A 26,928-nucleotide genomic window follows, 5' to 3' on the forward strand; every position below is an offset into this window, starting at 1 on the left:
CCAGTTCAGCTCATGAAGGTGATGCCCAGTCATTATCAGCACTTACTAAACATATAACTCCGTATGAGAAGTATTAATAAACCATGGCACCCCGACCGTGACCCGACACGGGAGGCCAGGAAGCCAATTTCCGGTGCTCAACTCTGGAAAAAACAGCAAGGCGAACTGGCCCTTTCTGAATATAAACCAACCAGAAATTACATGTTTTTTGTCTTTTAAAGCCGTTTAATTGGCTGACGGTGCAGCATATTACCCTGGCCCGTTGACCGGAAGTGGGCGTGTCCCACCCGGATTTCAAATCCATAGAACTGTATAAAAAAAGCTGAAGCATTCAGCTACATACTAAGGATTTCAGTAACTATCAACATCACCACACTCAAACACTGTGCGAGGTTTATTCAAATGCAGCTGTATTTTTGTGTAAATGGCACATATACTTGCATCCACTGTCACATTTTAATGACACATATATTTTCTGATGCTACACACATGAAACAAAAAACTATTTATTTGTGATCATCCAGACAGCTCGCTGGACACGGCTTGTCTTATAGACTATACGTGGCAGACTCAGCTATCATGGTACATAAAAACATCCAACAATGCATCACAACTCAGCAGCGCAGAGAAGCAAGGAACTGACGTTTCTTCAAGTGCTTCAATTTAACATCGGCAACAGCTCTGGGAAAGTGGACTGGTACGTCAAACCTGAAGACTAGGCAGGGGTTTTCTGAAGACCCACTCTGTCTCAGGCCAGCTCCACTAACTGTGCCGGCCTCCAACCTTGATCTCAGTCTCAGGTCACTATGGGTGAAGGCTTCAGAATAAGCAACCGGACGATCCTCTGAGATGAGCTGTAACTTGGAGAAAAGCAAATCTTTTTTTTTTTTTGCCGGTTTAAAAACGGAAACCATGGAAGGCTGACAGCTCAGAGAATGGCAAATTCTCAGGCTGAATCTCTGATGTCTGCTAAAAACAGTCCATGTTTTGGCCTTTTGTATGAGTCTGACATTCCCCTCGCTCTGGATCCAGAGTCACCAGCTAAACCACGACGTGCATAATTTCCCCTCGCTAGAGAGGAGGGTGATAATGTACTGAATTGAATTACAGTCCTCGGCAGATAAAGACCATCCCATGCTGGGTGCTCTTTACACCGTAAGATACCCCCCTCCCTCCTCACTGCTGTCTCTGTTATGCTGTTCACACCTTTAACTTAAGGTCAGCTTTTCCCCAACTAAGCACCATCAGTGGAGGATGGAGCAACTTGTCTACCCACCATTCTTATTAAGTATTATAATTTAGATGTTTCACATGCTTCCTCTAAGCCAGTATGAGCTATACTCACTTGGATATATCTTATTACAGTTAGCAGTGATGATAAGATTTACTGTTATACTGTGACTGCTCTTTGTCCCTTAATGCAATTCTTACCAGGAATTCTAAATATTATTTCAAAAGAATTTAACATTGTCACATAACTGAGCTGGCCAATCAAATTTCAGAAAACTAAATCATATCACACGACAGGGAGGACCCATCAAAGCATCATTCCTCACTTGACAAATACATCACGACAGAAATGTCTCTCGACAACTAATGATAATTTTTCTCTGCATTTCTGGATCTCTCAGCACTACCAACTACCAACCATGATAGCATTTGGTGGAAAAAAATGATCTTGAGCATGAACTGGAGAATGTCTTAGAAAAATCGCTCCCTGCAGATCAGAGGAATGCTTTGCTTCCGCATCCATCCAGTTTTCCCTTACATATCTACTTGTGTAACAGTAATGCGTTTAGGGATAGTTGGGGAAAAACATATGAAGTGGCTTGGAGGATGCAGCGGATGGGGAATGTCCAAATAGGGAGAAAAGCACAGTATAAAAACGAGATCCCACAGAGCATTGCCTTTGCGTTTCTATAAATAAACACAATGCATTATGGATGAATCATGCAAAATCACTCATTGGTCAACAGGACTCTGGGCCAGTATAAGGAGATCATCAAACAGTCACATGTCAGTTTTCAGCCCAATGGCAGAGGAGAACGTTTCATATGGAGAGGGACAGAACTTAATCATTTAAATGCAACAATCTATTGATTTCTGAGGATGAATGGATCCAAATTAAATATTGGGGAGTATGGCTTCCCCCAGTCCTCCCTGGTTCCTAAGCACCACTTCCTGGCAAACGGACCACAGTAACCTCCTGACGCATCATTCTCATCCCTAAGCCCCCAATCCCGGCATTCAGATCACGGTCACCTCCTGATGCGTCCCTCTCATTCTGAAGCCCCGGATCCTGGCATTCGGATCACGGTCACCTCCTGATGCATCCCTCTCATTCCTACACCCCCGATCCCAGCATACGGATCATGGTCACCTCCTGACATATCCTCCCATTTCTTGCCCCTGTTGTTTCCCATGAGACTGAGATCCTAAAGCACCTAACCAACCATTCTCTATGTTTTCATGGTGATGGACAAGGCACACCAACCCCTATGGAAGCCTTTGTGACACCTCATCTTTGGCTTGGACACCAACTGGACCATCAGTGGTGTAATAATTAGCCTGTGGGATTATTAACCTGTGAGAATATTAGCCTGTGGTATTATTAGCCTGTGAGAATATTAGCCTGCATCGTGCCCGCAAACCTGACTACGGGGGTCTCAGGAGCCTGAACCACACAGAAAGCAGAAGGCACTGCGTACGCAAGAGTATGTCAGAGTTAAATTACACACAGGCCTCCCTGCTGATTGATTGAAGACTACTTCCTGCCAGAATGACGCACAAGGGTAAATATATGGTAAATGAATTTAACCACAGAACACCGAGTGCTTTAGATATAAAATAAGGGAAAAGATGTAAGAGAAAGGAGCTGACGTACATCCATAGAAAGCACAGGTAACAATGGTGAGTAAAGCATCAAGCGATGAATGTTTCTCTGAAAAGCGGTTAGAATATCCTCCTATAGGCAGGATCGTGATGTCCTTCTTGTCATTGCTGGGTTTAAATGACCTTGGGAGCTGAAGGTCAGGGAGCTACTCTGCTGCTTCTGTAATTAAGCTCAGGTCATGCCAGCTGTGACATGGCCCTGGGTGCTACATGCACCGGGGGCCTCAGAGCTCTGTTGGTATTTAGGGTGCTTCTCCTCTGGGCTGAACAGAAGGTCGGGTATAAATGGCAGGGCATCGAATGGCAGACTCCTCCCCCCTGCTGTGTCCCTAGGCGGGTCGACCCACTTCTGCTCAACATGCAGAGGCCCCCTGCAGGGCTGTACTGGGATTACAAATCAGACTTGGAAATAAAAATCCTGGAATTTGGAGTCCCCCACACCCCCACACCCCACAATGAATGTTCAGGGTTGCCAACTCTCACACATCTGGCATGATGTTTGCTTAGGGAGTCAGTGGTGGCATGTGTAGAAAAGAGTAGCAAAGATAGATTAATTAAATTTCCAGCCTGTGTTAGACTTCATCGTAGACATACCTGCCTGTCTCTACAGTACATACGTGGGGCAAGTGAGCTTTGTATTCAGGAGTAAACTAAGATCAGGGAGCCCAAAATAGTGGGGGTGAAGCAGTGATTCAGAAGATCTTCTCACTACATCAATGAACCATGTGCATTACATGGATCCTGAATGTGTGCTTTTGCAGGCCTGTGGAGCCTGCAGACATGGAGGAGTGAAGGTGATGCTTGAGATGGAGGGACTCTGGCTTAACCCTCCCATGAGGGCCCATGTGACCCATGTGAGCCATATGACCCATGTGACCCATGTGACCCATGTGACCTCATCACAGTAAGTGTCTAGGTAAATAACAGACTGCAACAAACTGAAAGGTCCTGGAAATTAAATTTGCCTCAATGGCAATTACAACAGTGTGAATTCTGCTCCGATATACTTCATATGATTACACAGAATTGATACTTTAGGTCATTAAAAAGACAAGTGAGTTTGGGGACAGTAAGATCAGATCGGTTGTTGCCCTGCTTGCACAGAAAGCAGAAATTTTCTTCATGCACACAACTGTAAATCATTTGCTTTGATAAACAAAACCGGTATATAAAAATGCACACAGTAGGGCTACCAGAGTGGAACAAGCAACCAGTATCTGGGAATTTGTTGACTTTTGCAAACTTCTTCAGTTTTCTAACTGGTTAGGCAATTTGGTTGTGCTTTATCCACTCCACTCAGTGCAGAACAGGAAGAACCAATTGAAAAGATGCAGGAAATTAGCAGAGTCCTTACACTCAGAAATAAGGGTACAAATTATTGCTCACTCAGTGCTGCTTATTTTTAGGCACCTGTTCTTGCGCTGTGAAATTACTCTTCTGTAATGGTGCAGGACAATGCGGCGTGGCTCTCTCTACCCAAGCCTGAGTGATGAATGGGCCAATAGCAGTTAAAATAGGTCATGGTGCTTGTTGGGGGAAAGTGAAGCGGTGGGGGCGGGGTGGGGGGGGGGGGGGGGTAGGCTAGATCTTAGGGGGGGAGTGTCAGGTTGTTTTTCCCACCTTAAGTGTGTCAACAGTACGTCAGAGCCTCCCCCCCCCCCCCCACCAACATGCTGACATCAGTCAGATCCCACCTCTCCGTGCACAGCCAGGTGCAGACCAGAAGAACGATAATTTTATCGAAGACCCAGCAAGAGCTTAAGGCAGGGGTGGCCAGTCTTATCCGCAAAGGGCCGGTGTGTATGCAGGTCTTTGGGATAACATTTAGGTCAGCTGTACAAAAAGGTGTGAGGACTCTTCAGCCAATCAGTCCTCTAATTAGTAATCTAATTAGGGAGCTGCAGCGAAAACCCACATACACACCAGCCCTTTGCGGATAAGATTGGCCACCCCTATCTTAAGGGCAGGCACGTACCCTCTCCCCGCACTCACCCCCCCCAACCCCGAGGTGGGCAACAGGGGGTGAGGATGTGCAGGTGAAAACACAGCGGGCAGGGTTCGAAGGACGTCCCCATGTCACTGAGGGATGTGAACTGTGGGTGCAACAAACCCCCTGATGGTGACCTAGAGGAGATACTTGTTGTTGCAACCCGATAATGAGAAGACTGTGTTCTAGTAATAATAATAATCATAATAATAATAACGTATTATTATTATTATTGTTGTTATTATCCATCCATTTTCCAAACCGCTTATCCTATTGGGTCGCGGGGGGGGTCTGCAGCCTATCCCGGGAGCAATGGGCACAAGGCAGGGAACAACCCAGGATGGGGGGCCAGCCCATCGCAGGGCACACTCACATACCATTCACTCACACACGCATTATTATTATTATTATTATTATTATTATTATTATTATTATTAATGAATCACTATCAAGATGACTGTGGGAAACGGAATGCAGTGAAGGGGCCAGAAGCTGCTGTTTTTGCAGAGATGGGACAGGAAACCACAGAGGTGCTGTTTTTGTTGTCACTGCATTCATGTAATGAAGCTGCTTATGAAAACGAAGGCCGTGTCAGTGAGTCCTCTGTGAGCCAAGAGCCGAACCAATGATGACCTGAAATGCCAGTGATGCCAAACTGTAGCCCAGCTAAGGCTAATGTCCGCATGGAGCGCATACAGAACAAAAATGCTTCAATTTAACGGGCACATAAATCTAAAGCAAAATAACGTATTCAGCAAAGGTTTAATTATTTTTAATGTAAAACTTACATAAAAGAAACCCTTCAATACTTAAGAAATGCGAAAAAATAAACAGCCTCATCAAGATTCTCTCAAAATATATAACCCAATTATTCTATTATGTCATGAATATCAAATAAATTTAACTTAAAAACCAGTAATTAAATGACTGTTGCAGCACACTAGCCCTTCTTATTCTGAACAAAGGCAATAGCAGCATCCTCTAGTGTTCAGCAAAAATAACTGCCTATAGAACACAGCTGAAAGTTTTTTATGGTTAATTATATGTGTCAGCCTGGAAACTATCCGCGCTGTTGATCAGTTATCCACTCGTCCTATTGTTTTCAGCAGAATGCCACTGTCCTATTGTTTTCAGCAGGATGCCACTTTACAGTTCGCAAAAGCAAGTGAAATATCTGCAAGGGCAATTAGTTTCCCAATGGTGTGCATCGACACAATATATACTACAGTAAATGGCAAATGGACTGCATTTATATAGCACTTTTCTACTCCTATGAGTACTCAAAGCACTTTACCATTCATGCCTCACATTCACCCATTAATACACCGGTGGCAAAGGCGCCAACCTGCACACCGGGAGCAATTCGGGCACAAAAAAAAATAAAAAAAATAAAACTAACAACAGAACATCAAGGAAGACAATGTAATACTTCTGGAAATATACTATTCTATATTCTGTTTAGGGTAACAGAGACTGCTCTACAGTGTGTTGGCCTATTGTTAAATGGACTGGTGGCACCACCTGCAGGTTATGCCCGGAAGTGCTGTTAGAATTCTGACTCGGCCTGCCTGATTGACTCGGGCTGTTTGTGACAATGCAATGCATGTCACTATGGAGACAGGAAACGCAAGGCGGAGGGCGGCTATCTCAAAGCAGACTAATTACATTTTATCTGTGGTGGACAGTGCCTATAACTACTCTAAAAATACCCACTGTGGGTACTCCAACCCCATCTCTTGTCCCCAATATCGAGTTATATTTGTGTGTAGCATAATATTTCTGTTTTAAAAAAAATAAATAAATACAAACACATCATGCCACTAGTTTCCCATTGGCACTGAGCGATTCACTGCATATGAGTTGGGGAGATGAGAGTGGATTTTGTGCTGAGGCTGCAATAAAAAAAAAAAAAAACATTATTTGCTGACGGGATTCAGACATTCAGACAGGGGGCTGTGCACAGCACGTGCCGGACACCTCTCTGCTTGGGAGGAAAGAGATGGAAAGAGACAGCAGCAGTGAGGATGGGCAGCGGGAATCAGAGAGGCCAGAGAAGGCAGAGCAGGCGGGACGCCTGCCCCCCCAAGGGTGGGCGGCATGCCCCAGAAGGAGCAGTGTGACACTCACGTAACAGGTGTCTGGTATGACTGGAACTGGAACCTGTTAATTTTGGGTTCAGGTCAGCAGCGATCCTAGGATTTGACCTTTAGGGGGGCGTCCTGAGGAAATTCAAGACTTATTTATCACCCTAATAAACAGACCTTTGCATTTAAATTATTAATTTGTCCCCCCCTCCCCAATATCAAACTCTGTCTATTGGCCCTGCGCCTATGTTTGGGTCTGCAACGTCAGGCAGGGAGTGTTGATCTGTACTGAAACCATTCCTGGTAACCTGCTACTGGCTTGTAACGGCAGACATGGCTCTAGGATACCTGTGACGGCATCCCTGTGTGATCCATCAGCAGCCTGGCCACGAGTCGGGGCAGATCGGGTCAGCGGGTTAAGCGGGAGTTAACTCAGCACGACAGCCTGCGCATTTGGAATCAGAGCACGCTGACGTGGAAAAGCAGCTTTGAAGCTCCGATTTGTATTCAACTGTGTATTTTAAGACCTATGGGATTTCGACATTTTCAGCATATATCAAACGCCCTAACAGATCGCCTGTAAAAATGGAATAAATGCCAAACAAAATCCGCCAATGGACCGATCGATGGGGCATAGTAAAAGCACCCACTGGCATCAAAGCGGGGTGTTGATGAAGGGGGGGCTGTGCCCGTTACCTGGGTAACCTTCTCTGTGACGTGATGCGTGCGGTCGATCAGCTTGCAGGGAGCGATGATATCCTTGTCACCAGGAGGTAGGGCAATAAGGGGGTCTGGCTTGCACTCCACAAAGTTGAGAGTGATCTGTGGGATCTTGCTGATGGTCCGGTAGCGCATGAGGTCCGAGTCCGAGGTAGAGTTGAGGATATTCGATTTGTTGTTCACTGCGCCTATGTGGATATTACCAGTGGAGGGGGGGGGGAGGGTGCGTGCTTGAAAAGCAGACTCACATGGGTCCAGGGTCTGTCAGCCCTACCTCATAACAGCTACAGGCCCTGCTGGTCTCAAGGCAAGATCCGTAGTGGAATATCTAAGTCGAAGCTACGGAGCTTAGGAATCAGATCCAGTTGGGATTTCGGGTAGAAAAGCTGGCCCTTTATGCATAACTTACCTGAACATCTACAGCAAGGGTCTCCAACTTCAATCCTGTAGAGCTACTATCCAGTAGGTTTTGTATCATTCTATATGGCTTCCGATGAGCCACACCTATTCCTGGAATTTACGTGAGAACAGGTGCAGCTCATCAGAAGGCAGGTACAATAGAAAACCTACTGGACAGTAGCTTTCCAGGACCGGAGTTGGCGACTACTGTAGCTTAACTTTGTTTGTAAATTGTACCAGATCGTTACATCAGTAAAGGGGCCTCCCTGTACGCTGTACAAATCTCCTATTGGCCTTTTGATGCCAGGATAATGGTTAGTGATGCCCAAATGAAGCTTCATGAGCCACTAGCTGTATTTTCTGACTCGACTAGATGGTGCTCTCTGCTTAAAAAAGGGCTCAAAGCATGAACCAAAGCAAGCCAAGAGCACCATCTAATGGGATCAAAAAATGCAGCAAATGGTTCATGAAGCTTCATTTGACCATCACTAATAATGGCCTCTGCACCACACAGGAGTAACAGGAAATGGCGGGGCTTACCTGTGCTACCACAGCGGACCTTGCGCTCCCACTCAGGCCTCATGGCCTCAATGTCGTCAACAGAAGAGGCACGCCGCATGCTGTGGAAGCTCTCCCGCGAGCGGCTGTGAGTCAGGCTACAATTGGACACGGAAGCATCTGGGTCGAGGCGGTGTGGCCGCATGGGGAAGTCGGCAGCCGGTGGCGGTGGTGTCAGAGGCCGGCTCTCCAGTAGTGCTCTCCGGCCCTCCGGCTCGGGCAGGGAGATGAGCTCGTCCAGCACCAGGGAGTCACGACCGGGGTGGGAGGCCCTTGGCACACGGGCCGCCTCGGGGTCGTCCTGGAGAGACTGCCTGCTGTTGGCCAGGGAGCGCAGGAGCGGGAGCCGTACCCTGAAGCCACGAGACCGGCCTGCGGAGAAAGGGAAGCGGCACGCGAGGTGTGAAAACTTCTAAAAGATTCATGTAAAAGTGCACTGCACTGGCACTGCACACTTTTGTGGTCCACTGTGTTCACCAATGGCCATTTATGTAGAAGGGAATGACACAGGAGTAAACAGAATGCCATACAAAGGCAAAACGCAGCATCAAACTGCATATTTTATCAAAACTGAGTTATGACTGAAATTAGACTCTGTTTTGTCTATTTACCTATCTACAGTATTACACATATGGGGGGGGGGGCAGCCAAAAACCTTTGCAGCCCTTTTCCCCGAGTTTCAGTGTCACTGTAGTTGCTTCATTTTGCCTCTGTGGGCCAGAGACGGAGAGACTGCCGGGGTTCCCACCTGTGGAGAGCCAAGGGATGGACAGCTTGTGGTTGAGCTCTCGGCTGGACTCGCTGCGTTTGTCCTCGCTCATGACCTCAAAATTCAGGATGAACATGATGACCATGCCATCCTCGTTCTTCACCGGGACCACATCCACTGTGCAGAGGAAGCACACGCCTGTGGGGGCGAGAGGCCACGGGACGGTCACGCGTGTGGGGGCGGGAGGTCACGGGTCGCATGTGGAAGCACAGGTAACAACGCAAGCACAGGGGGCTAATTCTTACAAAGCACAATAGTCCTATTAGGTGTTTTAGAAGCCTTTAAGCAGGGGCGGTTCTCGGGAATGGGGGGGGGGGGGGGGTTACTACCCCCCACCCTGTAGTCCCCCTAAATGCAAATGCTATTTAGGTCTGAAATAAATATTATGACAATTATTATTATTATTTGCATTTATATACGTGAGCTAAAATTTTGTGCACTGAACAGGCGAACCACAGACATAAGCACATTTTCTCGATGGACTCTTAACACAGGTGCGCCGGGTGGTCAAGACAGTCTAACCAATGCAGTATAAACAAGAAATCAAAGTGAGCTACATATTTCAACATAAACTGTAAAATGTAACTACAAAGCATTGTATAAGTAACATGAGTTTTCACAATTGTCTTTTGCTTCTTAATGCTGGCAATCTGGTGTAAGTAATACTTGGAGCACATTAAGGTCAAATGCATTTGCCCCCCCCTAACAGCACAATGGGCCCTGGTCTGGTCCCCACTGTTGTAATTGTCTGTAAGGACATTAGCATGGTGGGGTATGGACACAGACTTGTGATGCAGGTACCAAGGAGGTGATGGCACAGATTTAGGATGGAGGCACCAAGGAGGTGATGGCACAGATTTAGGATGGAGGCACCAAGGAAGTGATAGCATACACTTAGGGTGGAGGCACCAAGGAGGTGATGGCACACACTTAGGGTGGAGGCAGTGTGTTCTGCTGTTACATTCCTGGCAAACATGTTTAAGCCGAGTCGCCTCAGTGAGAAATCCATCCGTACAAATGGAAAGACACTCATAAGCTGCCTGGATAAAGCGAAGGAAAAATAACACCAATAATTTTGCTCGTGTTTTCCATGGTTTTGCCTGCACCAGGTTAAAATAAATCAGTTTTAAATAAAATAAATCATGAGGTGAATCCAAAACACCACTGATGTCTCCAATCTGCAGCTCTCCTGGCTGTAAGGGATTAGCCAAACACCAAACCCATTTTTATAATTATGTGACACTAATGTTGTTGCTCTCAGTAAACAAAATGTACATAAACAATCGTTTTCTTTGTGACAGCATTTATCCAAAACAAAAAAAAAACCTAAAAAAACATGTGTTGTAGCTTGTGCTGTGCTGAAAAAATACTGTCTGCCAATACTACTAGGGAGTTTTACTTACGACAAACTAGGAAAGAAAGAGCTCCAAAAATTGCAGGGTCATAAGCTCCGAGGATATTGTGCATTTCAAAGATAATCACATCCATCCAATGCCCTACCAACACAAAATAAATATTTCCGAAGCTCGTGTGCTAATCTATTAGAGGAAAACACCCAATTACAATTTCTGGACATATCAACCCCGTTGTGGGGACTCTCCATTCCATCAGCTAAGCCTTCTACAGAAAGCAGTTTTCCCTGAACACCATTTTGTTACCTGGCCTCCCACTGCAGACCACTGCTTCTCACACAGTCATGCTCCTCAGTACCACCTTCACCCCGTTATGTTCCAGCAGACTATTGTTCCACTCTTCTGCTCTTGGGTTGAGTTCAGCTGTTCTTTTCCTCATACACTAGTGTTCCTCAGTACTGCTCTTATACGGTCAGGTTCCGCTGTTCTTTGCTCGTGCATGATCGTGTTCCTCTGTTATCCATGATATTACCACCACATCGCCAATCCCTGCCATTATAAGCTGGGGGAGGAGATTGAACTCGTTTATAATCTCAGTAGGGAAAAAAAAACGCACAAGTATAAAACATATTACAGGTCTTCCCATAACATTTGCCTCATTATGCGAATGTTCACTGTCACCCTGTTATATTCTTATCATTGTGGGGACTCCATTTATTATTGGGCATAACCCTAATTCTAACCTAATCCTACCCCTTTCTCAGCCCTACCCTTAACCATAAGTAACTAAAGAAAACACAAGACTTTTGGCTATTTTAGTTTTTGACTGCATTCACAGATTTTTATAAAGTTGAGGTATACATTGTGGAGACCTGAACAATGTTCAGACAAGTTAAAAAGTAACAGCAAGAAATAACATTTTATAACACAATGCGCTTGAATAAAGACCACGGTTCGGGTCAGCAGCAGAGAAGAGCACCTAACCGCACATTTTAGCAACAAGCAGACTCAATATCTCACAGGGCTTCTCCTTCAGAGAGTTTCTCCTGTTATCCTCACTCTAATCTCAGAATGTGGTACAGGATCAGCACGGTTGATCGGCTCGGTTCTGGTACCGCTTTTGTGCATTACTCTGATGAAATAACGCCACATTCCTCTTTGACTGAGCCTCTGCATTTTTGCAGGACATGGTGCAAGGCGGGGGTGGTACAGTACTTGTATGTTGCTGACAGATTGCATGATCCAACATAAATTTTAATCCGTGTGATAGACTCCCACTGCTACACCACTCTCTCGTGTCCAGAACAAGGATTAGTATCCAACAAGAAAGGGATTTCAATTCAATTTGTTACACTTTCCCATCCTTTTCCACTCGAAACGTATATTCTGGACTGCCCTGCCAATCCCCTGTTCATTCTGAGAAATGACAAACACGATTCTGTTTCCACGTCTCTGAAGTGGGGCTAAGCCAGAAAAACTGATGTACAATTAGGCCTATTTCTTAGCTGATGGAGAACCCAAGCGTTCTCCTGTGAAACATGCGAAAATAAATTCCGCTGAGAAGCTGCCACCCTCGATCTCGCTTTTGTGGCCGGAATCTGTAGTGTGTGGTCAGTTTGTCATTTTAAATCTCTTAGAGCAATTAACAGAAGGGAAAAAAAAACAATGCTATATTTGCAGCTTCTATTCCAACACACAGTACTACTAATTATTGCCAAACCACGGCGCTCAGTGGGAGACACACTGCATTATCAGCTCATTTAGCATCTTGGAGACAACTGCTTTGCATGTGGCCCTTTAAGTAACCATTAGGGAAACGTCCCGCTTTCAGCACTTCACAAGGTCTCCCTTTGAACTAAAGTCTCCAGAGAAGGAAAACACAGAATTAAATTCATGCGGATGGTCTTCATGTAACTCAAATGACCATTAATTCTCCATTGTATCTGCACTATTTTGCTGCTTAATGAGGCTCTGACTGGCTTTCTGAGTAACCTTAAACACAATTTAAACTTCAAGAAAAAAAAAAGGTATTTTTACTGGGTTACAGGGGGCTAAGATCCCAGGGAAGGGTGATATTATCACAGTATCACAAGATCTTATCACAGTTAGGTGAGGATCAAAGCAGATTCAAAAATGTGGAAATGGGGCAATGTCTCAGATAACCTATAGAAACAAACCCATCCAATCACCAGATATTGATTTGCCAATGGAACATCCATCCATCCATTTTCCAACCCACTAATCCTACTGTGTGGCGGGTGGTCCGGAGCCTATCCCGGAAGCAATGGGCACGAGGCAGGGAACAACCCAGGACACTGTTACGCTGTCTATACATCACCTTAGCCCCTACCTATGTCCCTACTTCCTCGCATTGTATACCCTCATTGTTTTCCGACATGCTTCTAGGGCTTTCCTAGCTATTTCTTTATTCAGGTACAGCAGGTGGCGCAATTTCTCAAACCACTTTCCATGCCCCCATCAGCCAAAGTACTTCAGAAGCGATGTTCCTGTAGAGGAAGCCACCGTGAGAGGTGTGTTAGCTTGTCTGTTGGTCTGTCGTTTTCATATTGTGCTCACGCTGTTCCATATCTACAGTCCCACTGTTCAAAAAAGTATTAAAAACAAAAGCATGGTAACTAATCAAAAACACGTTCATATAAATAACATAATTTCAGAGGGACCGCAAACCTCTCCACACGCCCAGCCAAACCGTGCTGATCCGGTACCACATTCTGAGATTAAAGTGAGGATAACAGCAGAAACTCTCTGAAGGAGAACCCCTGTGAGATATTGAGTCTGCTTTTGCTGAAATGTGTGGCTATAGTAGGTGCTCTCCTCTGCTGCTGACCCGATCCGTGGTCTTTATTCAAAACTTCAGTTAATTAAACCCGCTATATGTGGTAGATTAACGCCCAGCCGTGGGTTATTCCCTGCCTTGTGAATGTAGCTTCTGGCACAGGCTCCGGACCCCCACAACTATGCATGGGACGAGCCATGGCCATTTTTAGGATAGTCCGATCACTAGGGGCTATAGCACCGAGTATTTCAGCCCCCATGCCAATCTTCCTTTAAAAAAAATTTTAAAAATAAAAACATCAAGCCCCGGGCAAACTTGACTTAGCCCCTGATCTTTTCAGTAGCTTTTTAAAAACTCCCGTGGGACCAGCAGATATGGAAAATGGATGGATGGATAAATCCGCCAGTCTGCACTTGGGATGTCAGACCACTGCTGTTAGGAATAAGTACCCAGGAGCTTTGCATCATTTTAGCAGCTTACGACTCTTATTATTCGTTAAAATATTATGCTTAGACTTTCCTATCACATACTTAATTAAATGGTGTATGTATAAGTATGAACAGATTTTTAAGTTGAAAATAAATGCATGCAGCTTTGTCCGCCAATAGGTGGCAGTATATGACAACAATTGGTTGTCGAGGTCTGAAGAAATTCATGCCTTCTTTTTAGGACCTGAATTCCTTTAAAAATAATGAGGCAGGCAGGCGAGTGGGGATCGTGCTTCGCAGATGTATTATACAGCATAATGACAAAGGATATTTCCAAAACAGGCTAATTTTAATAGCGATGATTATAAAAGGTGGATGCTGGCTGCCTGAATGCTGATGTAATTAAAAGCTTTAGTCCTTCTACATTATGAAAGAACAGTTAGAGCACCCCGCCCCATGAAAAATGGGTCAGCTGATTAACCACACTGGCCTGGAAACATTTCTCTTAGATTGTACATAAGAGTTACCCTGTTACCCTAAAACAGCGAGACAGGGCATCCCATAATTTATGCCCATTCTCTACACTCCTACCCTGTAAGACACTCTCAAAGGAGGCAGCTGCTAAATTAATGTAAAACAAAAAGTCTCAGATGTGCTGGATTGCTTATTTTGTGTGTGTGTCTGTGTGTGTGTGTGTGTGTGTGTGTGTGTGTTGCTCCCGGATACAGGCACCAGCTGTCCTCAATCCGGGGGTGTGGCTGGACTTCTGCAAGCCTATGTTGCCAATTCTGTCACATGACCCGGCTGCCTCTCACACAAAAACGCGGCGTATCCAAAATTTCGTCAGACCGAGGCTGGCAGCAGAAGGCCGTGTAATTGGACAGCAGTCCAGTCCCTCCTCGTTCGTCAGCATTATTTACTTCACTTTTCAAATGGAGATAAATAGACAGGACAGCAGCGTGCTCTTGCCACGGTGGGCACCAGGCATGTAATCGAGTGCACCTGCAGCGGGTTCAGGCGAATCGCCCCCTGCCGGAACCTAGCGAAAACAGGAAAGGTGGTAGTTATGCAGGTGGATAAGGTGGGGTGGGGGAGAGGGATCTCTGGAGATGGGAGCTGGCATTGATGGATGGACGGAGGGGGGGGGCGAGAGCCCGTCACAGATGGATGCCGTGTTAGAAGCATCCTGTGCAGCTATGCATCCTGTGGGGGGTGGGAATCAACGGTCATCCATCACTGCGTTTGGTTGGTGGGGGGGCAGCAGACTGTCTGGCTGGCCAAAAATGGCTTCCTAAACGCAGCCACTCTACAGAAGGCTGCTAACCAAGCATTCCTCCCAGACAGCTAAGATTGTAGGTCACTGGGTCTGATGGTCACTCCACAAGGCAGGTGCCAATTCTCATTTCCATGGAGCTTTGCTGATTGCAAAGGCAGCAACGGGAATCATTGCTGTGCTGAGGGGCAGCGTATCTCTGAATGCCCAGGCCCAGCTGTGCTGATCTCCGTCCTTCTAACCGGGACAGCGTGCCAGGGTCCTTCTCCATCAGACCCAGGTTTGGCTGACTGCAAACCTTGGAAGTGACAGACAGGGGACAAATCCAGCGGCTGATACACAGAGGGAGGACCGGTGGAGGGATCAGGGGTGGACACTATAAATAAATAAGTTCAAGTACACCACACATCAAAGGAAACCATCCACCTATGAGTTCAGTGATTGAAGGTGTGTGTGTGTGTGGGGGGGGGGGGGGGGGCAGCCTGCTCATCCACTTTCACTGTAAGGTGCATTAAAAATTTCTCAGAGGGGGCTAAGGGGCAACGACTGGAGGTCCCACTTATCCAACGCGCCTCAGTCCAATTTACGTTTATGCGTCTGGCAGACGTTCCCATCCTGGATGACTAAGCGACTCTGGTTAAAAGCAGAGGGGTGTCCCCATAATATTCAGGAGTGATCAACAGTCCCGTGTCAGGTTCAGAAATGACTCAGACCCTGATCTAACGGTGTAAATGACGCAGGCAAACAAGACACACGACACAGGCCCTGATCTAACGGCATAATGACACAGGCAAATGTAGCGCCCCGCACGCCTCTGTATCTGATCCCTGTCATAAGCGGGTCTAAGCTCACTCCCAGCCCGACGACTCGCAAAAAGACATACGCAGCGTCGCGGCCAAAGCTCCGGCCCACCCGAAAGCAGCTCCCGCCAGGCCTGGCATCCTTCACAAAGCCCTGGCGTCTGTAGGCGGGCGAGCGTCACCCTGACAGGAGCAGGGCTCACCCTCAGCCTCTGCTAACCCGCAAGATAAAACCCACAAGCTCTTTACTGCTGGAACTCCTTGAAACACAGACACAAACACAACATGGCAATCAGATTTAAATGCTAACTGAGGGAAAGACTGCACAATATGGAACTGTATACCTCAAAATGACCCCAGGTTCACCGGCAATATCATACATTATTAATTACAGTTTCTCACTTTATTACCCAATTACTAAAGAGAATGACAAGATGGAAAAACCAACCCTCCTCATCACAAAACCTATTACCTCTACTAAAATCACTACTGCTATTAATAATAATAATGAAAATGATAATAATAATATTAAATAATGGCAACAATACTGGTATAGAATCCAAACAATAAAACAATGTAGGTCAATCACAACTGACTGGATCTGATCTCCCATGAGGCTCTGCTGTGGATCCATAATCTTTCTGGGCCACTCCAACTTAATGGCCCATGTGTCCTGTTCCCCCCAGATGTGGTGGTTCTTCTATATCCAGGGGAGCTCAGCCCTTACTGGGCAGACAGAACAGGCTCATCCTCTGTCAGAGAAGCAGGCTGAATGAGAGGAGGGTGTAGGGCAGGGGTGTAGAACCTGTTCCATGGAGGGCCGATCTGGGTTTTTAAGATGACCTCTCAATCAGCCAATAATAAAGCAGTGGTTCTCAACTCCATTCCTGGGGACCCACTGCTATTGGCTGATTGAGAGGTCATCCCAAAAACCCAGATCGGCCCTCCATGGAACAGGTTCTACACCCCTGCCCTACACCCTCCTCTTATTTAGCCTGCTTCTCTGACCCCCAGGTGTGGGGGTTTCCTGGGAGTGTATGTCCTGTTAACTCGACAGAGGAGGACCATTTTATATGGAGCCGGTACTGGTTCAACAGAACGGTCAGTGGGTGACCTCCAACAGGAGAAAGGGACTCTCCCATTGGGGTTGTTTTGTACTAACTGGGTATCTAGAGTATTGCGACCACCAGGATGATCCAGTATATATCCAGATATCTGAATTTAATCCTGGCTCCCCACCATCCGTTTACCCAGCAAATAGGGCATTTCTGAGGATGTGATGCTGCCACATTAGCTCAGAGAAAAAATCACACTGCCTACTCAGGTCACTCATTATGTCACGTTCCCCTCATCTCCCGCGTCGTCCAGTGTTGACTGGAAACCAAAAGCGAACGACGCACAAATCTAGCCACACAGCACGAGGCACACGGACACGTACAAGTATGCACGCTGTCACACAGTTTTGATTAAGGACACACAGAAACACACGTCAGCAAGAGCAGCGCGGTAGCTGCATGAAATAATAAAAAAAGACAATAAACTCTCCTGTCACCAGCAGCCAGTAGAAAGCTTCCCCTGGAGTTTATTTACTGTAACCGTGGCGATCAGAGCCTGGTCACGTGGGCTGGGAGGGAACAGATGCGGTCAGGTGACAGGTGGGGGGGAAGCTGAGATGCCTCATTAAAAGGCAGGGAAAGAGCAGGAGGTGTGTCAATTCAGAGACTGGGAACAAAGAAGTTCTAGGTTTGGGTCCTTAGAAGGGAATTGTACTCTTCTTGTACCCTTGACCAAGGTGCTTGGATGAAGGCCTCACAGTACACATATTACTCTGGGTAAATCAACATCATATAAAACTACTTCAGATTGAAGGAGTTAAGCAAAACGATTATTAGAGGCAGATCTATTGACCACCGAATGTATTGCTTATTTAAACCTAGGTAGTAATCTGAAACGTCATACATAAATATATTTGGACTTGTTGTGACGCCGCACACACTTGTGGGCCTGTCACAATGACAGGTGAAGTCTGGTCCAAACAGTCTCTTTAAACATCAGCCCCCTCCCGCCAGTCCTGTTGGCTCTGCAATCTGCTGGAACATTCTGGCTTTCCTCAGCAAGTTCTGTGTTTGTGCCTCACGGCTGATTGGTACCACCGAACGAATGTGGCAGTCGTTTCACTAAGGTCTCTGTTTACAGATAAGCCTTATGATCTGACTTTAGCACTTTAATAGGAAAGGGAGCTCGCTTGGTGGAAGCGGCCGACATCATGTGACACATTCACTAATGAGTGGAGATCGTGCAAGAAAGCTGGCACAGCGGCACTGGGGAGACCTCGCCAAGCAGCCCACGAGGGGTAGTCCCCGGTTTCCAGGAGCAACGGGAGACATTCATGACCTCATCGATTCGCATTGGTACTGCATGCCCATGCCTTCCCTGGCTCCCATCGACGTTTGAGAGCATATACCAGAGCCCTGAGAGGACTGAAGTTACATACTGATCGTGGGAATAGGACATAAAGTGGCCCTGGACCCATCCTGACATATGGCTCCGTCAACCCCAGCCCATTAGAGAAGCCCTCAGAGACTGCGTGCAGGGATTGCACGGCCCAGTAATCCAAGGTGGAACCGGGCCAGGACCTGCTAGCTGGTGCTGAGGCGTGACGGACGCATGTGGCTCCAGGGAGTGCAGCGTTACGAACCTGGCCTCCCCGTCTATGTGTACACGATCAGTCAGTGTCCCGAACATCCTTAATCGCATTGAAGCCTATTGAGCGTTGCTAAGGTAACAGACGCAGCAACCATGTTATATGAAGAGCCTGATCTACATCTTCCCTTAAACTGAAATGATATGTTTTAGTAAACTACGTTTTTGGTAATTGCCTGAATATGAACCACTGATTTAATAGCAACTGTTTATAGAAATTTGCCAGTGTTATTTACATTCTTTTCCTCCTCCATTTGCTTCACCAGTGGAACAAACCAGAGCTCAAATATAGCTTTATTAGACCAGAAAGAGTCAAATATTTACTTCTTAAATAGTTCTCATAAATTTAACATTCAAAAAATTCTGCCATGTTCCTGCTTTTGATGAATCAGGGCTTGCAAAACACCTATGAGGTATCAGCGTCCGTTCCCAAGTCTGTCTAATCAGTCTAGGATCGTCGTTCTATGGGATACATTTTTTAAAGCCATTAGAATATCGGCTAATACTCATAAATCAAGTTTCCAGAAGGTAAGATTAAGACCCAGGTACTGCCATTAGCCAGAGAAAGATTCACTTAAAAAAGATTCAGCTGAAATCTGCCTTTAAAAAAACTCTGAAGCTTGAACAGGGTGAAAGACAGATCAGGAATACAATCCCATTGCGAGACAAAGCCAGCATCGCGTCAGTAAAGTGACAGCAAACTTCAGCCTGAAAAGAAGCATATCGCATTAGAGACAGAGAATCGCAAGGCGACACCCTTTCCTTTGGAGGATTTTTTTTCCCGCTGCATCCGCAAAGCATGCAAAGATATATTCTTCCATGGATTATCAGGGCTGATCTTATGCTATGCAGATTTCGCTGCTCACTTTCACAACAGTGCCTGCATCTACACTATAAAACACGGGCTCATTATATCACTGAAAAACAGGTGACACCCTGTACCTGAGCTCCATTCTCATTAAAACCTCCATGTCCTGGGCATTCCCTGTCTGATAGAAATAAAATACTGACAGACAGCCTCTGGAGGCCTCATCCTCTCCTAAATTGGGAAGGAAACTTTTGACTGTCCTTCCGCTTAACCCTGATAATTTAGGAGAACCTCCGGCCCCGGTGATGTCACTGAGGTGAACCTCAGCTGGTTCTTGTTCCGGACACAGCCGTCGCAGCTGCCTGGGGGGGGGGGGTCACTGTGGATGGAGGACACCACTAATTCATTTGCAACTGGTCTCAGAGACATTGTCACTCACACCCACCACTCAGGTACACAGCGGCTGCTTCCAGGCATATTTAGTAGCTCCAATGCCAATCGTCACACGTGATATTAGCATACGTTTACTGGACCAACACACCGTTAATCCATCCTGTGATCATTTTGTGCGCTGTCACATGGACAGCACAATCATATGGACAGCAAAGTCACCTGTAGCGAAACGGGCATAAAGCATATAATCAATGGCCTGCTTTGTGGCACAACATAAAAGCATATGTTTACTTAATGATGCCCATTGTTGTCTCTGCGAAGGCTGGCAACTGAGACTCATGCTAACAGAGGGGAATCTGCTGACATGCTGAGGCATGGCAACGTTTTACTTATAATGCCGCGTGACTAAACACTGTCTGCGTGGCTGTACGCCTGGTGTAACAGCAGAACTGCATCACTTATCTGAGGAAGCTGCAATCATGGTCTGACTCTCTGAACTGATTTATTGAAGTTGTATTTGAGGTCTAACTCGCTCTGATCCGATGAAACTGAATTTGAGCTCTGACTCTCTGATCTAACGAAGCTGCATTTGAGGTCTGACTCTCATCTCGCTGTCCAACCCACTTGGGATTCACACAATGCTTGTTTACTTTGATGCCCACTGCATTCTCTCTTCACCCATGAAAATGGATGACTCTTTGTATATATGCCGGCCGAGTTAAACCGACCAAAGGCTCATTTTAAAAGTGCTAAACACAATTCAATTACGCCGCCCCCACAAATATAAACATCCAAATGACACCATCCTGAGATGGTAATGATCGGCTGGCAGATATAAAAGTAAAAAGACTGGTTTTGTTATTGTGTGAAATAATGGATAGCGAAGAGGTAACACTCCCCCCGCCCCACCCTTAACCCCAACCCTGGCCAGGTTTCACCCCTTGGAGTCACTTCCAATTTACTCATTCACAGCGATGTGACACCCTGTTATGCAGCATTCTCCTGTGGACGACTTCATGGTACAACTGATTTGCCTGTATTTAAGCAGAAAGACTGGTCATGCTCCCTGCAACCCCCAGTTTCACAGGGCATCCCCCCGCTTGATAATGTTGTCTCTCCCTATTAGCCCGCCATTCATTTGATGATCTGGTGTCTGCAGGCACCATGCTAATGGCCTGGGTTCACCCCCTCCATCCATCCACCACTAGTCAAACTTAAAGCATGGGGAATTCTGCCTACTGACAGGAAAACCACCACAGGAAAAACTACAATTTAACTGTAGAAAGCAGATTCACAGATGCAATTTATTCACTTCTCTTTGAATGGAGATTTGACCTGAGATTCCTGGGATAAGACCTGACCTCCTGCTCCGCACGTCACACAGAAAGGAGGACCCATCTTTTAAAGGACTGATCTTTCCTCCGTGAGGCACGTAGGTATGACAGAATATTTTCACATCCATGCAAGGGATGACCGATCTTTCACAGCATGCAGACATCCCCTAATGCAAAGTCTTATGGCTTCATTTATCGATGTAAAACTCCAACTTTTAAATAAGTAGAGGATTCTTCATCCAGCATAGAGAATTTACAATTAACATGACCATCGATAAGTGTCTACCAAGCCATTACTGCTTAAATGTCTCAGAAGCCTGTATAATTAACAAAATGGATCTCAAGCATATATTGTTTCAGAAACATCCTGGCTATCTCTTAGTGCCATGTCGGTCTGTAACGGAGACTAAATCATTCTTACCCAATACAACAGAGGCAGGATATGTTTACACAAATTTTTGTTCTAGCCAAGCCACTAATGATCTTTTTTTTACCAGATTCATATAAAAACAAATAATAATAATTGAATCTCTGATATAAAAAGCAAACAAATAGAAATAGAAAACGTTCAAATTTTTGTAATATCTTTTTTCCAGTGAAGGTATGTCTGGACATATATTGATTCAGTTTAACATAGGTCAAAAACAGTTTAAGGAAGACATGTGATGTACATAGGATGTGCAATTTTTTCAGGCCATATCAGTCAAATTAAGCAGTAGCTTGGAAAACAAAAAGACAGGTCTTTAGTATTTGCAGGGGCTTAAGGAGTCAAGGGATGAAAATCAGGTAATGAGGCCCTTTCTGGGAAGTTACTCTTGTCTTGGTCAATGTATTGTTGTATTGGTCCTCGATATACATCCGTCTTACTCCCCCCGTTTAACCCCCTGGTTGGGATTACCACTCAGCGACATCAAGCCTTTTCCCTGCCCCTTGAGCATCTCATTGTAGGGTGGAATGGGAGTGTCTTATTACTGCCAGCCTCTCAATCAAGCATCCGCCAGGAGCAAGCGTGCCGGCCACGGTCGGGGCAGGATGCAGTCAGGCGCAGACGTGAGATCATGCAGGTCCCACCTCTGCCGGGTTTCCCGTTACTGTGGCGTCTAAATCGAGCCACATGAACGGGTAGGAGGCATGGAGATGTTCTCCTATCCTCGCTACTGAAACTGGGGTAGCTAAGAATAAAGCGGTGTGACAGACACCATCATAAGGACACTGTTATTTTTAAATTTGTGGTGACAGATGATGCACCAGTACACGGAGCATGCCACGGGAACCCAGTAGAACCCTGAATACCCAGTAAGATGGTACAGTAGGACATCCTGGAGGAATGACGTTGCTGCAGCACCCAGGAGTCAATAATAGCAATGACATCAGGTGGGCATCATCTTGCTTGGCTTCTACACCCAGACTACCCCTTCATCTACATCAGTGCTGTACAAGTTACATTGTTCCACACAAGCCGACACTCTTTTAAGGGAACAGCCCTATCACAAACAGTTCAGGCCTGTTCATTTAAGGATCCGGTATTCCCATTGCCCACTGCACACCATGGCCTGCCTCAGCCAGGGGAATGGGCATTCTGTAAACCACAGACAAAGAGTGGTCAACATCTCTGAGTGATGACAAATCTGCTAGGAATGACATCAGGTGTGGTGGCTTAAGGACACACTGAATTGTTTTGGATGCATCCAAGCCAAATCACAGGTTCTCCGTTATCCAGCTTCTCCAGCATCCCCTGATCAGCGATAACATGTGTTAATGAGTGTTTACTTCACGCATGGTGGGGATCTCAAACGACCTCTCTCACCTCTGTCGACTGTAATTATGTTTGCAATGCATTATGGTTCCACTTTCTGATTAGCATGTAAAATACATGCAGATGATATATTTAATATATTATGAATGGTGGTTGTCTATCCTGAATGTAGCATCCTAGTGCATTTATCGGTTGAAACTGTTAAACTGAACAGTAATGCTGCATGTTTTTAGAAAGCAAGTCTCATTCATTTCTGTTGGGACAAGGCTCAAATACAGACCTCAACCTGGTTTGGAGATGAGGAAAAGCCTGTTCTATGGAGTATGTTACATCTAAAGACTGGTGTTTACCAAGTTTTCAACAGAACTTCCAATGCAAAAAGAGATGACGAAAATATCCCAATTGGGAAAAACACCACTTTTCGTTTGGGAAGTAGTCACCCTCTTCATTAAATTACATCATGTCCAAGTCGATTGCCTGTTGATGCAATGATGACTGTAGAGTGCCCAAGCAGAGCACAGTCAGGGATTCTGCCCACAGAATGTGGGTGTCCTGACAGGGAACTGGAGGCCAGAGAAGGAGTTTAGCACATCGACACAGGTGCAGAGGGCTTCTTGCTTGGATTACTGGTGGAGATGAAGTAAAGCTTCAGGATCCTGTGAAGGACGGTTAGCTTCAGAGGGGCGTGAGGCTTGCAGGGAAAGTGTGGAAGACAGAGTTAGAGGTTGCCTCATCCCAGCATGTAGCAAAGGGACTCCTGCAATTTTGGTCAGGAGGACAGGTCAGTATGGATCAACCTGGATTGTGTGGCTGTGAAGAAGAGCAGCAGGCCCTCTGGAGAAGGCAGGAAGGAACGACACCCAGTGAACGTCGTACAAATGCAGCACGTCTCAGTGCTCCGCTGCCGCTGGCTCTCCGTGTGTGTGTGTATATACAGTACTGTGCAAAAGTCTTAGGCACTCAAAAGAAATGTTTAACGCTATTTATCTGGGTAGTAAGTGCACATTTTCTTAGAACAAAAAAATATAATTTAACATAAGAACATATGGGGCGGCATGGTGGTGCAGTGGTTAGCACTGTTGCCTCACACCTCTGGGACCCGGGTTCAAGTCTCCGCCTGGATCACATGTGTGTGGAGTTTGCATGTTCTCCCCATGTCGTCCTGGGGTTTCCTCCGGGTACTCCGGTTTCCCCCCACAGTCCAAAAACATGCTAAGGCTAATTGGAGTTACTGGGCAATGACACGTGACCTGGAATGGCGTGATTGTCGTGAGCCTGAGCAGTGCTTTGTTATTGGACTTCTGTGCTCGTCACAGATTGTCTATAATGAACACCATGTTCAGGCATAAGGGTGTTCATATGTGCACTTGGCACCAGGACACCCTTGGCCGCAGTTCGATGATCGACATAGTCCAACGACTGTAGTCGTGTCGTCGGACTTGCGGCCGCATGTCTTGGACACTCAGGTGAAGAGAGGGGCAGAGCTGTCAACTGATCACTACCTGGTGGTGGGTTGGCTCCGCTGGTGGGGAAGGAAGCTGGCCAGGCCTGGCAGGCCCAAGCATATACAGTAGTGAGGGTCTGCTGGAAACATCTAACGGAATCCCCTGTCTGGAGGAGTTTGAACTCCTACTTCCGGCAGAACTTCTCCCATATCCCGGGGGAGGCAGGGGACATTGAGTCCAAATGGGCCATGTTCCACGTCTCCATTGTGGAGGCAGCTGACCGGAACTGTGGCCGGAAGGTGGTCGGTGCCTGTCGCGGTGGCAATCCCTGAACCCACTGGTGGACACCGGTAGTGAGGGATGCCATCAAGCTGAAGAAGGAGCCCTATCAGGCCTTTTTTGCCTGTGGGGCTCCAGAGGTAGGCCAAGCGAGATGCGGCTTCGGTGGTTGCTGAGGCAAAAACTCGGGTATGGGAGGAATTTGGCGAGGCCATGGAAAACGACTTCCGGACGGCTTCGAAGAGATTCTGGTCCACCATCTGGCGGCTCAGGACAGGAAAGTGGTGCAACATCAACACTGTTTATAGTGGGAATGGTTCGCTGCTGACCTCAACTTGGGACGTTTTGTGTCAGTGGAGGGAGTGCTTCGAAGACCTCCTCAATCCCACCGACATGCCTTCCAATGTGGAAGCAGAGTATGGGGACTTGGGTGTGGACTCCCATATCTCTGGGGTGGAGGTGGCAGAGGTGGTTAAAAGGCTCCTCAGTGGCCGGATGAGATCCACCCGGAGTTCCTTAAGGCTTTGGATGCTGTGGGGCTGTCCTGGTTGACACGCATGTGCAGCATTGCGTGGACATCGGGGGCAGTGCGTCTGGATTGGCAGACCGGGGTGGTGTTCCAACTATAGGAGGATCACACTCCTCAGCCTCCCTGGTAAGGTCTATTCGGGGGTTCTGGAGAGGAGGGTCCGCCGGATTGTCAAACCTCGGATTCAGAAGGAGCAGTGTGGTTTTCGCCCTGGCCGTGTAACAGTGGACCAGTTCTATACTCTCTGCATGGTTTTGGAGGGTTCTTGGGAGTTTGCCCAACCAGTCTACATGTGTTTTGTGGACTTGGAGAAGGCATTTGACCGTGTCCCTCGGGGAGTCCTATGGGGGGTGCTCCGGGAGTATGGGGTGCTGGGCTTCCTTTTAAGGGTAGTTCAGTCCCTGTATGATCGGTGCCAGAGCCTGGTCTGCATGGGAGGCAATAAATTGGACTCGTTTCCAGTGAGGGTTGGACTCCGCCAGGGCTGCCCTTTATCACCGATTCTGTTCATAGTATTTATGGACAGAATTTCTAGGCGCAGCCAGGGCGTTGAGGGTGTCCGGTTTGGTGACCTCAGGCTTAGGTCTCTGCTTTTTGCAGATGATATGGTTCTGTTGGCTTCATCGGACCATGACCTTTGGCTCTCACTGGGACAGTATGCAGCTGAGTGCGAAGTGGCTGGGATGAGAATCAGCACCTCCAAATCCGAGACCATGGTCCTCAGCCGGAAAAGGGTAGAATACTCTCTCCAGGTCGGGGAGGGGTCCTCCCCCAAGTGGAGGAGTTTAAGTATCTTGGGGTCTTGTTCACAAGTGAGGGAATGATGGAACTCTATAACAACACAGCTGGGAGTCACACGCCTGTATGACTCTATGCCCCCTCCCCAGGAAGAGGAGAGCTGAAGGGGAGATCCGTCCTCAAATCGTAACTCCCCGCACCACTGGTTCACTGGGCACTTATGCTAATACCACCTGCCCCCGGCTGATCTTCCGTTTATCAGAGGCAAGGCAAATTACGAAGACCTGGGTTCATTTGCATAATAATGACAGAGCTGGGTTTCCGCAGTGTCCCAGAGTGAGGAGAAAGCAGAGCAAGCACAGGTTAGAAATAAAACTCAGAAATGGAAGCAGGTCATCCCAAAGAAAAATCCATTCATCCATCGTCCAACCACTTACCCTGGCTAAGGGGTCTTGAGCCTATTGAAAAATAAGCAGAATAAATGTTGGCACACTGGCCTCACACCTCCTGGATTGGGGGGTTTGAATCCCACGTACAGCTCTGTGTGTGTGGAGTTTTCATTCTCTCCCTGTGTTTATGTGGGTTTCTTCTGGGTACTCCAATTTCCTTCTGTAGTCAAAAATCATGCAATCGGAAGTGCTGGCATCCCTAAAAGTGTGTCTGTGCCCTGTGATCGACTGGAATCCCACCCAGGGTTCCCCTCTCTTATGCTCTGCATTTTCCAGGAAAAGCTCCAGGTTCACAATGACCCTCTACTAGATAAGTCGTATAGAAGATGGGTGGATGCATAAGTAGTTCCTAGGGGCAGGCCTTATCCCCAAAAGACTGGGTATGATCCAACAGTACCTGTTGAACAAGGATCCCACTTTGAGTTTCATGTGGTA

At 46.7% G+C, this 26,928-nt stretch overlaps 1 protein-coding gene across 3 annotated transcripts in view; it reads right to left on the minus strand.

Moving 5' to 3' along the window:
- Positions 1–26,928, minus strand: part of kcnh2b (potassium voltage-gated channel, subfamily H (eag-related), member 2b) — a 133,556-nt gene that overhangs the window by 62,063 nt on the left and 44,565 nt on the right. For all 3 annotated transcript variants that reach the window (XM_048976800.1, XM_048976801.1, XM_048976799.1), the window contains 3 exons: positions 9,389–9,547; positions 8,623–9,012; positions 7,660–7,871 (listed from right to left, as the gene is read on the minus strand). In XM_048976800.1, coding sequence (XP_048832757.1) covers positions 7,660–7,871; positions 8,623–9,012; positions 9,389–9,547 — 761 coding nt within the window. The remainder of the gene's footprint in view (positions 1–7,659; positions 7,872–8,622; positions 9,013–9,388; positions 9,548–26,928) is intronic.

Source organism: Brienomyrus brachyistius, chromosome 15, assembly GCF_023856365.1.
Source record: "Brienomyrus brachyistius isolate T26 chromosome 15, BBRACH_0.4, whole genome shotgun sequence".
In the NCBI taxonomy this organism is placed as follows: Eukaryota; Metazoa; Chordata; class Actinopteri; order Osteoglossiformes; family Mormyridae; genus Brienomyrus; species Brienomyrus brachyistius.